The 16,459-nt window shown below is 33.1% G+C and overlaps 1 protein-coding gene across 2 annotated transcripts in view; it reads left to right on the forward strand.

The window, feature by feature from the left end:
• The first annotated feature begins 10,667 nt into the window (after positions 1-10,667).
• LOC111062677 (nuclear factor interleukin-3-regulated protein) overlaps positions 10,668-16,459 on the forward strand; it is a 33,946-nt gene continuing 28,154 nt past the window's right edge. The window contains exon 1 of one of the 2 annotated variants that reach the window (XM_039441584.1): positions 10,668-10,808. Coding sequence is in view for 1 of the 2 variants with exons in the window: in XM_039441582.1 (XP_039297516.1) it covers positions 13,394-13,439 (46 nt within the window). In the remaining variant the exon portion in view is untranslated. Of the gene's footprint in view, positions 10,809-13,295; positions 13,440-16,459 lie in introns of those variants that run through there. The other variant, XM_039441582.1, reaches the window with a different exon arrangement.

The following is a 16,459-nucleotide window of genomic DNA, read 5'->3' on the forward strand; positions in this document are numbered from 1 at the left end:
AAATTCTTTTCAACAATAATGGGATAATTATTGGATATATTCTACGTTACATTTATTTTACCAGAGCAATATATTTGAATCCAGTTTTCACGATGAATTTATTTACCGTGACATACTTATTGTCCTTGTACAATATGTGTCTGTAATACACAATTAGTAGTATAATTCCACCGAGTTGTATATACGCTTTAATTTACATCGCTTAATTTACGTAATTGAAAAAAAACAATCACCAGGAGAGCGTAAAACGAATATACCAAAATATATTTCCTCTACAAAATCAAAACAAGATCATTAGAAAATTAATCTACAAAAAAAATGAATTGGCTTTAACGAAAAAAACTTATTCCAGTGATATTTTGATAGACCTACTGTAGGCCTATATACCGAGTGTTTCCAAGCTCCCTACCAATTTTCTAAGGCATTTTTCCTGGGTACGAAACATATTCGAATATCATTTTTAAACTGCCCAAAAGTCCTTAGTTACTCACACAGCCACCATTTTTTTCACTTACGATTTTCTTTTTAATAATGACTGAACATATTGAAATGAAACCTTGCATAATCATGTATGACAACAAGAAAGAGCTACAACAAAATTATCACAATTTTTCAAATTTATAAAACCAAATGGCGGCAGTTTAAAATGTTATTTCTTGAATAACAAAAAACCGTTGAATGTGAAATGTAAATCAAAGAATAACTTTTTTAGTAAATTTTTAAGTAAAATTTTTAAGTAAATTTTTGAGTAAATAATAGAAAAGCAGTATCTACCTTAAGCCAAGTAGCTCTGTTTTGTGCACGCCAAGAAATTGGTTTGCGAGGTCATAGGGAGTCAGGGGAAGAGGAATTTGATACAAAAAATAAAGGGAATTTTCTTGAACTTGTAGAGTTACTCAAAGGAGCTTCTAACGATATTAAATTTGTTTTTGACAACCTACCAAAGAATGCTACATACATGTCCAAGGACTCACAGAATGAGTTTTTGAGCATTTCAGCTAAACTAGTTCTAAAAGGGATTATTGATGAGATCAATGAAGAAAACAACGGTTTCTTTTCATTAATTGTTGATGAAGCAAGAGATGTTTCAACAAAAGAGCAAATGTCTGTTTGTGTCAGATACACAAACAAAACTAAACTGTTGGAACGATTTTTGGGCTTTGTTGAGTTAACCGAGTTGTCAGCAAAGTCTCTCTTTTTGGAGATATCACAATTTTTGGAAAACAGTGGTTTGAATATTAAAAAGTGCGTCGGCCAGGCTTACGACGGTGCTTCAGTTATGAGTGGCCATTTGACTGGAGTGAATGTTTTGGTGAGAGAAGTAGCCGAAAATCTGTGTGTTTATGTTCATTGTTATGCACATAGGTTAAATTTGATTTTGGTAGACACGGCTAAAAATGTGAAGTTAGTTGATGATACGTTAGGATTACTAGAAGCAATTTATGCTTTCCAGTCAGCTTCTACTCTGAGACACCAAAAATTCAGGGATGCTCAAAAAGGGAAGATCCAAAGAAACGAATTTTTGAAATGCCACAGCAAAGTGACACTCGGTGGGTGAGCAAGTACAAGGAAGTCATGTACTTCAAAAATAATTTCTTGTCTGTTTTATCAGTTTTAGAGAGTTTTACCACCTCTTCTAATAAAATGGAAGCTGCCTCTGCTAAAGGGTTTCTGATGCAACTGAAAGAATTTGACGTTATTTTCGCCCTTCATTTTCTAGGTGAGATTCTCCACTTTTCTAACGCAGTGTCAACAACTTTGCAAAAGGAAGATTTGCTGATGGGATCAGCTGTAAACATAATCGATGGTTTGAAAAAAACACTAGAAAATAAGAGGACGGAATCATTTTTCAATGAAGTTTGGGAAGAGGCCAGTTCTTTGGCAAACAAAATGGGAATCACAGTACCATGTAATGAAGAAGCTACGAGTTCTAAACGGTTGCAAAAAATCTCATCAAAGTTCAGTGGCAGCATAGTAATGTCACCCACAGGCCAGAGAGACCATTTGCAAAAGGCATCTTTCAAGAAGATTATGTTTGAAATGATTGACCATATGAAGTCAGAACTTGAACGACGGTTCATTGACAATTCATGTATGTTCGATGCCTTTGAATGTCTGAACCCCACAAGCACAGAATTTATGTCTTGGGAGTCAATACATGCTTTTACCAAGCTATACAGTAAGTTTGTTGACGAAGGGACAGCTATTAAGTACGAGATGGAGTTAGCAAAACAAGTATTTTGTAACTTCAAAGGCAATTTGAAGGAGTTTTGTTTCAAATTGTTTGAACAACGGTCCTTATACCCTAATCTTACAACAATTGTTCAGATTTTATTCACGCTTCCTGTAACTAGCGCTGCTGCCGAGAGAAGTTTTTCCACTATGAAGAGGGTGAAAACATACCTCAGGTCTACAATGACAACACAACGTCTAACTAATCTTTCAATTTTATCTATTGAACGAGAGGAAAGTGAAAGGCTGATTAAGAACCCTGAAAAAATCTTAGAGGCGTTCAGCAATGTTGGGCAAAGAAGACTACAGTTGTAAATATAAAATGTATTACTCTATGTTCTAAATAATGTTAAAGTGTAATAAACCGTTGATTTCATGAATTCCAAAAATGTGTATTTATTTCAGAAATTTCCTTCGATATTCCAAATAAATAGCCTATCAAATTGAAATATTATTTCAAAGAATGATTGAAACAGCAAAATTATGGTTAGGCCTATTAGCAAAATAGTGTCGAATTGAACAATTAAATATGAGTATTAACAATTTTTATATTTATTAATACATCTTCATTTAATACCTATATGCTTTGACGTCTTTTTTACATGAATTACTTAAGTAGCCCTACCCTAGGTCTATGAATAGACCTACAGTATGATAAGTTTTGCCTACCCAGTTTTTTATGTCTAGAACCGCCACTGCTGAAGAGGTACATCTTTAAGTAAGATAAGTAGCTCCTGTCTCAAAAAGTTTAAGTAGATTATGCCATTAAGCCTGGGAGGAAGTTCGAATAGAAGTAGATGATCTCCTATGATTCCTGCCCAAATGTTTACCGAAAACTGATGTTGTGGACGATTAGGATTGATGGCATGAGGATTCTCATCTGCCCAAATATGTTGGTTGTGGACGTTAATGATAGCTGTTCTTGTACAGTGTGCCTTGTCGGTAAATAAAACGGTTGTTAAAAAGTTTGGGTTAACAAGTGTCAAGTGTCTCTAAAAACTATCGGCAAATACCAGCACGGGGAATACAGTCTCGTGGCAATAGAGTATGAACTTTCTGGAGGTGGTATGGATGTAATTGTTGCTCTTCCAGTATCTTCCAAATAATAGAGTGATTGACATTAATCTGCACTGACAAAAAAAAACACAGCGCGGTTACAGAAGGCATAACTTACAGTTTGTTGTTTTGTTCAACAGTGAGCTAAAATATTTCTGAAAATAACATTCAGCTGATAATTTCTTTCGAATATTTTCTTATTTAAAACAAAATAAATCAGATGTTTTGGAACAGCTGTTATTTAAATCCATGTTTTATTTGCAATCAGCTACAACCTATGAGTTATTAGTTCTCTCCTCATAAAACAGCAAATTTTTGTGGTGTAATGTACTAAATAATAATACATTTTATTCAACTTTTATTCAAATTGAGTTTACACAGCTTACATTATTCTTTTCAGAATTAGATTCTCTACAATTTTTATCGTGGAAAATTATTTGTTTACTGGTCATTAAAGAAAGTTATTAGGCATCAAACGGAGAAGTGTGTGTTTTTCCACTTATATTTTTTGCATATTTCAACTTTTTTTCTCAAAAACTACTCACACTACAGCTTCCAGACTAGTTTTATTCAATTTTTCAGATATTTTTCCATTTGAATCCAGCATAGGTTTTCCAAGAACTAGTCCCCAAACAATTCAGCATCATCGGTGTATTTCACCAAAGGAACTGAATTCTGGGCGAAATCTTTCACTCTGTATAGCTCGCTAATGAAGCGTTTATGAATATATGTTTATGAGAACTTTTTTTCTTATTTTTACCTCTTCTATCACGTATTGAATTATTTTACCATAATTAAGAATCACCCTGTATATAATATATATATAATATATATATATATATAATATATATATATATATATATATATATATATATATATATATATATATATATATATATAAAAAAATTAAAACAGGAGACACAAGAAATAAATAGATTGAAAACACTTGAAAACTTACATTACAAATGGGGGAAATTTGAGGGAAATACTTGAGGGGAATTTTCGGAGACTGAGTCTCCTTCCTCAACCAACTTGAGGGTTGAGGAAGGAGACTCAGTCTCCGAAAATTTCCCCCATTTCTAATGTGAGTTTTTAAGTGTTTTCAATCTATTTATATCTTGTGTCTCCTGCTTCAATTTATATTACAAACTTTAAAGTGTCTTCTGTTATGTGATATATATATATATTGTGAAATATATAGATATTTTTTGTGAAATTGAATATATAAATATATACACAAATAAAAATCTGTTTATTCACGTGTTTCTTATTCAATATCAGTACGGTTAATCAACCAAATTCCATACATTTTTCAATTTTTAGAAGTTCTTATCATATCAGATTTCCACTAATACAGCTCTACAATAATATACAAAACTCCAACATATCATTCAACATTCCATGAAATATATAGTTCAACGGTATTGATGGTTCGTTTCCATTTTTTTCCCTGTTTGACTTTATAAACAGGAGTGATAAATCATAAATTTCTGTATCGCATATAATTGAGAAAAGATGAAAATGGAAAAATGAATACTGTCATAATCACATTTGGACAAGGAAGAGAGCAAGAGAATATAATATGATGTAAACCAACACAAATCATTTAGTTTACAGTCAAATCATACAGTGATCGCTGATTTTAAACAAAATGGTTGAGGTGACAAGAAAACTTGCTTTTGCTATTTTTACTCAAATAAAAATTATATAACTTGTATAAATCTTTCAAGTGTGTTATTGACAAATCTCATTCTATGGATATAATTGGTTTAAAATTGTCGCGTTCAACTTATGTAGACGAACAATAACCGAAGATAAGATATTATTCAAAACCAAGAGTTATAAAAATCAAAAAGCTTCTTTATCGCTGATATAATTTATTCAATTGGAGTGATCAATGCGAGGCGAGAGCTCGCTATCAACTAGAATGAGCACATACAAGAATAATTTATTAAGCCAGCCTTCTTGAAATAACAATCTAGTTATTGTTTGTAGCACAATAAAACCAGTAGATGCAATCAATCTTGGTGAATCTTGGTGAATTCATCAATGTATTTGATAAAGCAGAATTTGACTATCAATTTCATAAAGTTCAACTTCATCAAATGATTTTATTGCAGTTTTAATTTGAGATATTGGAGTATAGTACTCATACTTTGGAAATGCATATCGTAAAACATTTGACGGTCTCTTCCAAGAACAATTTCAACTGCTCCATGGTAACGGCCTATTTAAAAAAGTACTCTTTGTTGTTTGCAGGGGCAAAGTAGGCATTCGTTGATACAAATAAACAACAATACTTATTTCTCATTCAGATTCATCCGCTTGAGGGTTGAGGAAGGAGTCTCAGTCTCCGAAAATTTCCCCCATTTCTAATGTAAGTTTTTAAGTGTTTTCAATCTATTTATATCTTGTGTCTCCTGCTTTAATTTATATTACAAACTTTAAAGTGTCTTCTGTTATGTGATAAATAATAAATATATATATATATATAGATTTTTATTTGTGAAATTGAATATATATATAAATATATACACAAATAGAAATCTGTTTATTCACGTGTATGTTATTCACGTATAATTATCTATCAATCATTAGATATTATATGAATTTTAACAATATTACATATTATATATTAGATGAATGGATATAGTAGATTATAATGGATATAATAAGCAGTGAGGTTTGATATAAGGTGGATCCAGAGAAAGGGAATAAAAATAGTGTTTGTAAATATGAAAATAGTTACTATACAACGAACAATGAAATAGCAAGTAGATATATTTGAAAAGTACAGTTAGGAGTTTTATCGATATTGATTACGTTTTATAATACCAATAGACAACTGCAGGCCCAAATCTTTAGAAATCGTGAATGATTTCAAGGATGAAAAGACAATTTCGTCGTAACTTCCTTAATTCAATTCGAAAGAAAATACATACTTTTTGAAGAAAAGAACGTTACTTCCTCTCCTTGGCCATTTTTTATCTCTTGATAAACATACCTATCTGCATTAGATGAGATAAATAGGCTGCTAATTATTATAATACCATCAAAATATGTAGAAAGTCAACCTCGGAGACTGTTTTTACATCCTTGAAGTAAAACGCTTTCCTTCAGAATATTCGTTCCTACAGTTTTGATGAGTTTCCTTGACGCTTCCTTGGGCGTTTGAAAAAGCATTGAACTAACTGGTCGCTGATTCGGTCACAAAAGCTGCAGCACGCGATGTCTCAGCTAATTAAACAAGCTGAATTATTACAATATCCCAGCAGTGGTTTCTAAACATGAAGACTTCAGGTACAGGCGTACAGAAATAAATATCCAATAATATTAATCTATGAACAAATTTTATTTCAATTCTACAATAGATGAGAGATGAGGGCGCGAGGAAACCTCTATTATCGATTTCATAACTCCGTGAAAAAGTTATTGATAATCTAGGAAGACCTGTAAAGTAAAGGAAGTAAAACCTGCAATCAGAAGAATACAGTCTAAAAATATGTAGAATGAAACTAGACCAAAATATTCCTACCATAATGCCCAAAACACAGCTAATGATGAAACTCCAACACAGTAAAAGTCAGAAAAATGAAACATATATTTTTATTTTTGATATGAGTTTTCCAGAATATTTCCTCTTGAATATTTCTTATTGATTATGTTTGGATAGGAGAATTACCTGTATGAGTTTTCATCTTCAACTGCCTGATTAATTTTTTCACGAGTTGTCCAACTTGAAACACGGTATACTAGATTAATATATTGATTCCTTGCGTTTCCTGTATCACGCGTTTCCAGCCTAGTTTGCTATATATGTTTGTTCTAATGGAAGGGACCCCATTCAATTCTATATTAGTCTTCCAAAATGATTAGGTCCATGATTTGCCCAGCTAAACAATCTTTGGTCTTTACTAGTCCTATTGGCTGTGAAAATTAAGACTGTGTAGTAATGCCTCTTTTATTTGGAATCACTAAGCAGTTTCTTACGTATTATACCATTTAAGGAGATTTTGAAGATAGTTCTTAAGCAACGAATTTAGGAGAGTTTGGTTCAGTCTCCTAGCAACCATGTTCCAAGCCATCAAATTAGTTGGCAGCTGCTCGGCAACCAAACCGAACTTGACCAAGATTGTTCTTGGAAATTTCTCATAAATACATTCATGACAACTTTCACACACTGAAAGGTACTTAACTGATGATAACCATATATCGAGGAATACAACACAACTTCGTTTATAAGTAGCACATGGCTCAATGTGAAACATAAATTCGAAAACACACCAGCATTGGAAAATAATGACAAAAATCAAATTTGACTTCTATTCTACAAAATTTCAATACACAACCAAAAACTAAAACAAAACTAGGTACTGCTTTAAAATATATCTTAATATCTTATCTGCCATTTTAGAACAATAGGAACTTTGAATATAACTCGAGATGAATAATATGAGTTTCCTGTATTGTTTGAGTTTCCACTAATCTCGAATATTCACTAAAAATATAAGAGATACCTCTATTTTTAAGGCACATCAATTCACAATGGATGAATACATTGGAAATATCATGAGGTGAAAAGTATTTCTTAGTGAAGTTGCATTTCCATGATGGGAATTTGAGTAGGGGGATCCGTCATTCTTTTAGGTGTGTCTTGAGGGAGATCCTGCACCAAAAAATACAAAATCGAAGTACAGGCCTTGTATGCATAAGTCGAACAGTACTCTCGAATTACGTTATGTGGTACGTTACCAGGAAGGAGTGAGAATCCGAGGTGTTTGGTGATGGATGTAGGTTTTAAGAGAGGAAATCAGGAAGAGAAGAGAAACGTGTTGTTATGAGAGCGTTGCTCTTGAAATTACAGCGCGGTGCAGACCTGAGACCTGAGTAGAGGTGTAGATTGTAGAGAGTAGAGCACAGGAAACTCCGAGAAATGTTATGAAGGCGAGTTATAAGGAGAAAGCAGCATTGGTAGCTCTGACACTGGCAATGGCCCACTTTGTAGCTATGAGAAATTGTGCCACAGAACTGTTACTCTTTCACTTGTGGTATAGTCAGAGACCGGAGATTTCGTCATGACTAGAGGTAACCGCTTTTTATTATGTTCGTTGACCGTAATCCAACAACATAATGTAGGTTACTTTCTAATCGTTTTTCGTGAATAGAAAGAGGTCGTAGCCTGTGCTTTGACATTGCTCTACCATCCTCACCCACTCACTCTCTCCCTCTCTTTCCTTTCTCCGCTAAGCACAAATACCTGGCCATCGTTATACAGTATATTATTTGTGAAATCAGCTAACGAATTGCATAGACCCAAATAATAACACTCAACATGGTCTGAATTATCTTAGTAATAATTAATACGAAGTTCAAGCATAGTTCAATTTATAATTAATTCATTTGAAACGTCCCTATTCGATTATAAACGTTAGCTATTCGATAAATGATGGTCATGACACTCAAAACAGTTTGGATTATCATAATAATAATTGACATTATCAATACTCAAGAAATTATTACACTTGAAGCATCCGTCAAATAAGTAGTATTGCTCTCACTCTGATCTCAAAGTTATATGAACATAATTGAAAAAAAACACAGTTTTATTTTTGCCACATCCACATTTATCAGATCTGTACACAGAAACAAGTTCCTATCCAACAAATGTTATATGAACATGATAGGTTTTTGCTGAGGAAATGAATTTTATTAACATATATTATATTTCCTTCATTCATTTTCAGGATTATGTTCACATTAACCCTAGGTTACTGCGAGGGAAATTTGATACGAGATCCAAGGACCTGAAAAAACTTTCTAGTTGGGTTTCGAACCATCAGGAAATATTTTTGAGTTCGGAACCGATTATGAAGCAGTTAGTTTGGCATTAGACTATTAAACATATCAATTCAATTTTTTTCTAATTGATGTTAACAGTTTTTCCCATACATAAGAAGTGTACGATTCAACTAACAAACCTTTTAAAGCATGGATAGCAGATTTCAACCTTAAATTGAAGAAATTCAATGGTTGAATGACAATCTCATCATCAAACACCAAAAGCCGTTTGGCTTACCATTAACTAAGTTAGGTTCTGTTCAACAGAAACATAAAATAATAGATATGGAGTATCGTGGGTTAATGATTCTATTCAATAGGTCTATTGATATCGTATCACACTTGAAGAATGCAACTTTCTGCGAAGTTCAAAATGAGGAAAGACAGGGGAAGAATGAAGAAGAAAATAGAAGATGTAATATTATATCAATTATACATTAACTTTATTTACATGGAGTACACGACCATTTGAATTTCATAAACCTGCATTTGACCTCTTGGTGGACAGGTCAATTCTAGATTGGTACGACTCAAAGAATGGGAAGAAATTTATTTATTTATCAATACAATAATTTAAAAAAAAACATTTATCTGATACCATGATTTTTACTCCCTTACTACCAAGATAAACTAAATTCCAGAAGAGGTGACCAGTTTTTTTTCAATCTACAGAAAGAAGAAAAAGAGCACCAAGTAACATAGAGAAGATGACTCATTTCATTGAATCTATTTATTCATATGATAATTAATCAAACAATTGAATAATATAAATTTATCTTACACTCTATTATCATACTAGAACAGATAACAAACTATATTTTCCTACAATTTCGTGATATGAAACAATCTCTTCAAATTGTTCCTCTGTTCCAGATCAATGTTTCGAGATGTGACACATTTTACTCAGGTAATGTGTGTGACAATGAATATTACAGTGTAAATGAATTTATGGGTGATATTTGAATTTTTACTGAAAGCGGTCACTGCCATCTGACCGATTACAGTATGTGTTGAATCACGTGTTTTGAGTTTTATAACGCCATCGATCCCACGTGTGGGTAATGGATGAATCAGATGGTAAATACAGCATCTTTCCCTGACCGTTCTTAAACATTTTGAATACTTTAACAGCAAAACACAATCGCTGGACTTTATGAGGTTATCTATTTCTCTCTGAACACATCAGTACGCCCTGACCATTCACAACTACCTTGAATGATTTGGCAGCCCGTTTTGATAGCAAGTGAGACTAATGTCCCCTGCTAGTTTGTGGGTGAGAAGGTATGGGTTGGTGAGGGGATGTAGGAGTAGAGAGGAGACCCTGTTGCAGGCGAACTTCGAAATATTCAAGGCAAACGGCATCTTCACCATCTTACATAACTAGTCAAAATAAAGTAAACTCAGTTACGTAATGTGAAGGTGACCTATCTGATTTAACTGAGTGAGTGTGGAGTAGTGATCGAGGGGAAAGGGGGAATATTGGTGAGGGTGTTGTCCTTCCCCCTCCAAAGCAAACAGTCCCCCCCCTTGCAACACTGAGCCAGTCCGTTACCTTACTGACGCGGCTCGAAACTTCAGTCACAAGACTGCCGTGCTGTTAATAGTGTCTTTTCGTTTTGTGCTCTTGTGGAATACTTTACACTCATGTGGTGAATTGTTTTGTGATTTGGATTACTATTTCGGTAAGTTCGGGCAACAAAATTCCTAAGCAGTGCCAATGATTTTTGCATGTTGTCAGTTGATGTGTTGTCGGTGTGGTGCGGGCCCCAAAACAAATCTCAGGTCGTTGACTCTGCGACTTGGGCACTTTGTCAGCCGATGACTGAAATTTGGGCTTGCACATTATTAGGTCTTTGTCCTTCGCCTATCACTCGCTGCTTCTTTTATCTGTTGTGCTTGTCGTTTCATCACATTCAAAACAAACTAATACTCACTGTGGATGTTTTTTGAAATACTATCACGACTCCTGAATAACACTTTTTTTATTTGTTTATATTGTGTTATAACCAAGTTACCGGTACTCCTCCAGAATACCGTATCATCAACCATTTATCAAGCTCTCCATACCAGCATCATTACAAGCATTGTCACTTCAATAAATTATAAAAAATTTGGAAACGTGGTGGAGAGTGAAAAAGTTTATAAAATACAGAACAGTCATTCATGATTCATGATTTTCACGTTTCATGAAACTGCTTTTCCATTTAATGAGTTTGTTCCATTTGAGAAGTATCACTTCTAGGCTACCGGTGGCCTCTATTACAATGTTATTCATTCATACATTTAAGCGTTATTAACTGGAAACTCTGAACCTTTCTTGAAATGAATACCTTCTGTAATGTCAAGATCGTAGAATCATCAATGAAAATTCATCTCTTCTATGGGTTTTTCTTTGTTTAGCATACTTACCTGTCTTGATAACTTAGGTAACCTACCAGTGATCGAACCATTCATTTTTGAACGTAATGAGGAAATAATATTGATTCCATTTATGGAAATCGTAAAACCCATTATGAATAATTCATGAACTTGACAATTCCTCAGGTAAATGGGAAACAACATTTTTTTTCAATAACATCAAATGAACAGTTTTCTTTGAGAGGAAGCTCTTGTATTATTGTAGTGTAATCTACCACCCATCTGGTTGTCATTAGTTGTGTATACTTGTATTTCAAAAATATAATATTGAAAATATAGAATTTTGGGGGTTATCCGATTGCCATTGAGATTTGGAGTTTTTTTTTATTAAAAAAACAATATTGATTGCAAAAAAGATAGTTTCTAGAGAGTTTTTGTGAACTTGGAGTTTCTATTAGAAGGGAATAACAATGAATATATCATCTGATTGTTTGAAAATACAATATAAGAATGTTTTATTATTTGAATTATTAATTATTATTTGGTTTATTAATTAAAAATTATTTTGCAACTTGTTACTGTTCCACTCCCATAACACATTAATATGAAAATTCTTAGTCTATATCAAATAAATGTAAATAAATAGCAATGTTGTTATAATGCTTCTCAAAAATATTTTCAGCTCCAGAAAAATTAATTTGTTCTTTACAATAATTATTTGCAAATCATTGGAAAATTCTTGCAATAATGCATTCCTCTAACTATTCCATCCAAATGAATTGGACACAGTAAAAAATGCAACTAAAATAATCAGCGATATCTCTGATGTCACTTTAGGCCTCAAACTCATCAATAGTTTATTCTTGCTTGCTCAGTTCCATTCGTCAAGATTATTCTATTCAATTATGGTTACGGGAAATTATTCCTACTAATAAATTAGCTTTCAATTTCATAGCTTCGAGAGAAACAATAAAAATTGATTTGACTCGCAATGTTTATAACTTGATGAGAATGAATAAAAATTTAGTTTCAAAGTGTTAATGAAAATTCTAATTTGATGTACATACAGTATTTTGAGCTGCTCCCTATCAACTTGTTCACTTCTGCTTTTGAGCTTAGAGTTTCATACTCTAATAATAATTTCAATACTGTATACTTCATATTACTCAATATGCATTATCACTCACGTTATCATAATGTAACATATTATTATACATTTCAGCAACCAAGCATATTTCACATTATTATTCACACATTAATTTTTTTTATTTTTTCATTTTTTAAATATTGTCAGTGCTCAATCCTTGGAAGACGTGAATTGAATTTATTTTACTTATTGGTAACAAAACATCCTACACACCCACTAGGCAAGTAGGCAAGTAGGTTATTGACCCTGATACTGCCAGGTAGTCACTTCCAATATTGCCGGAAGTAATCACTTTTGAAGCATGCTTGCTTGCTTCTGCTGCTTATTTGATGATGATTTAAGTAAAAAATACAGGAATGAAACTTTTTGAATAAAACTAATGCATCAGTATTCAAGTTAAATTTAGTTAATATTTATTAATTGAAGTTGAAATGATGAAGTTCTATGAATCTTCGAGTGGAAAACTACATTTTGAATTCATAAAGCTCAATCCAAAAGTAGTGCGACCATAGGGTGGGGGGAAAGAAAAATGCTGATTATAACCTTCTTTGTTCCCTAAAGCTTCCTACTCTACTAGACACTATTGATTGAGGGGTCGACGAAATTATCAGTCTAATCTGAAGCAGATATAAGCAGAAATGATGTAACTTCTCTAGCAGGTGTCATGCGATCTTCCCCAGTCGAGCTCTTCAGCTCTGTGAGGTTGCAGTGAATCGTCTATTGGGTGGGGGTGTGCGTTGTGGGGGAATTCTTCAAAGTTGCATGCTTTATTGCATATCTCACATCATTCCCAACCTTGACATTGGAGGTAAGTTCATCAGCAAATAACATCCACTGGAGTAACAAGAACTCGGTTTTATGTTTGTATTTCCCTCCCTCTCACAAGTGGAGGATTGCATCTTCCTTCTCTCTTCCGCTAACACGTTCAGTTTTGTATTCAGCTCTACTTGTTGCTTTAAATTGCGCAATATGGATGACGTCACAATCTCATTCGTTTAGGCAGACACCGCTCGAGCTTCAGACTAAATAATAGACATGTAGGCCTAGGTAGTTGGTAACATATGGACTGCTCTTATGATGATCAATCTGTCATACGTAGTGATGATTCGGTCATTTACCTTGGAATGACAATAGGTTACCATGATGATGAAATAAATCACAATCACAATGCAATCAGACAAGTTTCAAAAAATATCATTTCAATATCCATAAACAATTAATTCACTGCTCATTATGAAGTACAAGATCTATAGAGTCAGTGAGTATAGAATGTAATACATTTAGAATTTTTTAGAATGTGATACATGCCATACTCACTGCTCGAAGCAATAAACGTCTCATTGAATAGTATTCAAATCAATGTCGAATAATAAATAGTTTTCATTGCTCCTCTCATCATTTTATAAAAAAATTAGTAAGCTGAAAAATTATATTCTTACTTTTTCGAACAGCTGCAGCACCTCAAATAGGGATCGGATGTTGCGTATTTAGTAAACACATTGTAAGTTACTCTATTTCTCTCAATAGAAGCAATTAAATAAAGTATAATAAATACCTTATTATTTTTAATACATAAATTCTGAATTTGAAATAATTCAATCAGTAGCAAATAATGAAACCACTGATTTGTAGAAACTGAATCATTCTTCACAACTACAGTAGACTATAATGATAATATTCATTGATAAATAAAGTGCAAGATATCTCAAAGAACACCATCAAACGTAGGGGTCTATAGAATAGTACAAAAGTACAATGATACAAGATTGTCTGTGAAGTAGTCAGGATTTTAGTCATAAAAGTAGAAAAGTATCATCGTCGTCATGTGCCTACCTACAGATGCAATTGGCAATCAAAATGAAATTATTATTCACAACTTTTCGATCTTTCGAATATGGGCTATGTTGAAACACGTGAAGTTATGTATCCAATCATTTTTTGTTGTTTACTCATTCACTCCACATATTGTTTGCTAATTGTGTAGCGAAAAATATCGAACCTGGATATTTTGAATGTCTCTTGAATTATTTTAATGCCACGTGACTTATTATTTATTATTTATTTTTATTTACAACAATATGGGAGCTTACGTGATGGGAGCAATATGGGGCTCGTAGTAGTCAGTGTGCATGGTTTTTGGGTGCATGCTATATTTTGTAATCAATCTAACACTATCTGAATCCATTTATTCATATCCTCTTGTAAAATTTATTGTATAACAAGTTTTTTATAGTAAACGTATCAAATCCTTCGTTATCCATTAGCAAATGGTTAAAATCATTGTCCTCCTCGAATGTTTTCTCAAAAATATAAACAGGCAACTGAATAGATAAATGATTTATAACACTATTGATAGAAGTCATTGTACAGCAATGTCAACGCTGTAACCTGTGTCGTGGAGATTAGTTCAAGATTCTGACTCTTTACGTTAACAATTTGGAAACAAATGATACCAGTTAGCTGATATGCAATAGCATGATTTGAATAAATGTATGTATATTACTATCGATAACATGGATTGTTAGTTCCCTGCTGCATGCTACTCTAGTGGCAAGTGACAGATGGGCATAATGGTATCTGTTGGAAATCTAATATTTGACCAACAGCAACTGAGCCGATTTGTTTTTTGAACTTATAAGTTGAAAACCTATTTGTTTTTTAAACTCATGACTGCGTCGTATAAGTTCATGACTTATATTTATAAGTCTTGTTCTATATTATTTAAATTTTTTCAAGGTTGATTGATAAAAAGTTAGTCTTGACGCAAGTCGTTTGTTCTGAAGTAAGTGACCAGTTCCTCCTGGAATAACCTGTATGTTACGTAACCAAAGGCTTCCCCTCTTTTCCAGTGTCAGACCTCTATTTATACCGTCTCATTTTTATCCTTTGTCCATGATCAGTTCCACTTTTTCACATCTATTTCCATTCTCTCCTATTCTCAAATCTTGTTCCTTGTTTTCTACGCCTATTCCTGTGCTTTACCTTGTGTTTCCAATCCTTTCTTAATCCTCTTTTAATTCTTTTCAAATTTGCACCTTACTTTCTTCCATTTCTGAGCTATTCTTGCTCAACTATTTATAATCAATTATTCCAATTTCCATTCTCCCTCGCTATATCTAAGTTCACTATTCGTTCCTGACCAGCAATTGGCGATGCTGGGTTCGATACCCGCCGAGACAATTATTTTTGGCTTTTCTATTGGATATCATCAAATTTCTCTCTATAATGTTCTTTATCGCCACTATTCACGATTTTTTTGCAATTTATTGTTATTATTATCATCGACTATATAAATTTTCCCTCCAATACTTTAATTCCCACCATATTTATATTTGGTGTCTCACTCATGCATATCCGTATGTGATTAATTCTAATTCATTATAGGCAACCTTTCTCCATTCTTTTGCGGCAGTCATGACACTCTGTAGTGCTCTTTCTAATCACTAAATAAATGTTTTATTTTCACTTCACTATCCACTCAGTATCATATTTTTCCTTCTCTCTCATACGTATTCCCGTTCCATATTTATCATCTATATCCTTAATTTCTCCAAATCTCCTTTCTTCACGTACTATTATTTTTCATCGGCCATAAAGTATCCTATTTCCAGGTTTTTATATCTGTCATCAAAATTGGTTCTCGGATACAACTTTCTATTAATAAGCTATTGTATTTGTTGTTATTGCAATGTCTTATGGGAGTTTCACCTGTGAAATTCAACAGTCATTTCTGTATTCTTTATAATTTCGTATCTTTGGTCTGCTTCTTCCTTTCGCTCCCAATCTTTCCCTATATATCTTTCTTCAATTGTTTCCTCTTCTTGCCGT

This window comes from Nilaparvata lugens, chromosome X (genome assembly GCF_014356525.2).
Source record: "Nilaparvata lugens isolate BPH chromosome X, ASM1435652v1, whole genome shotgun sequence".
NCBI classification, from domain to species: Eukaryota; Metazoa; Arthropoda; class Insecta; order Hemiptera; family Delphacidae; genus Nilaparvata; species Nilaparvata lugens.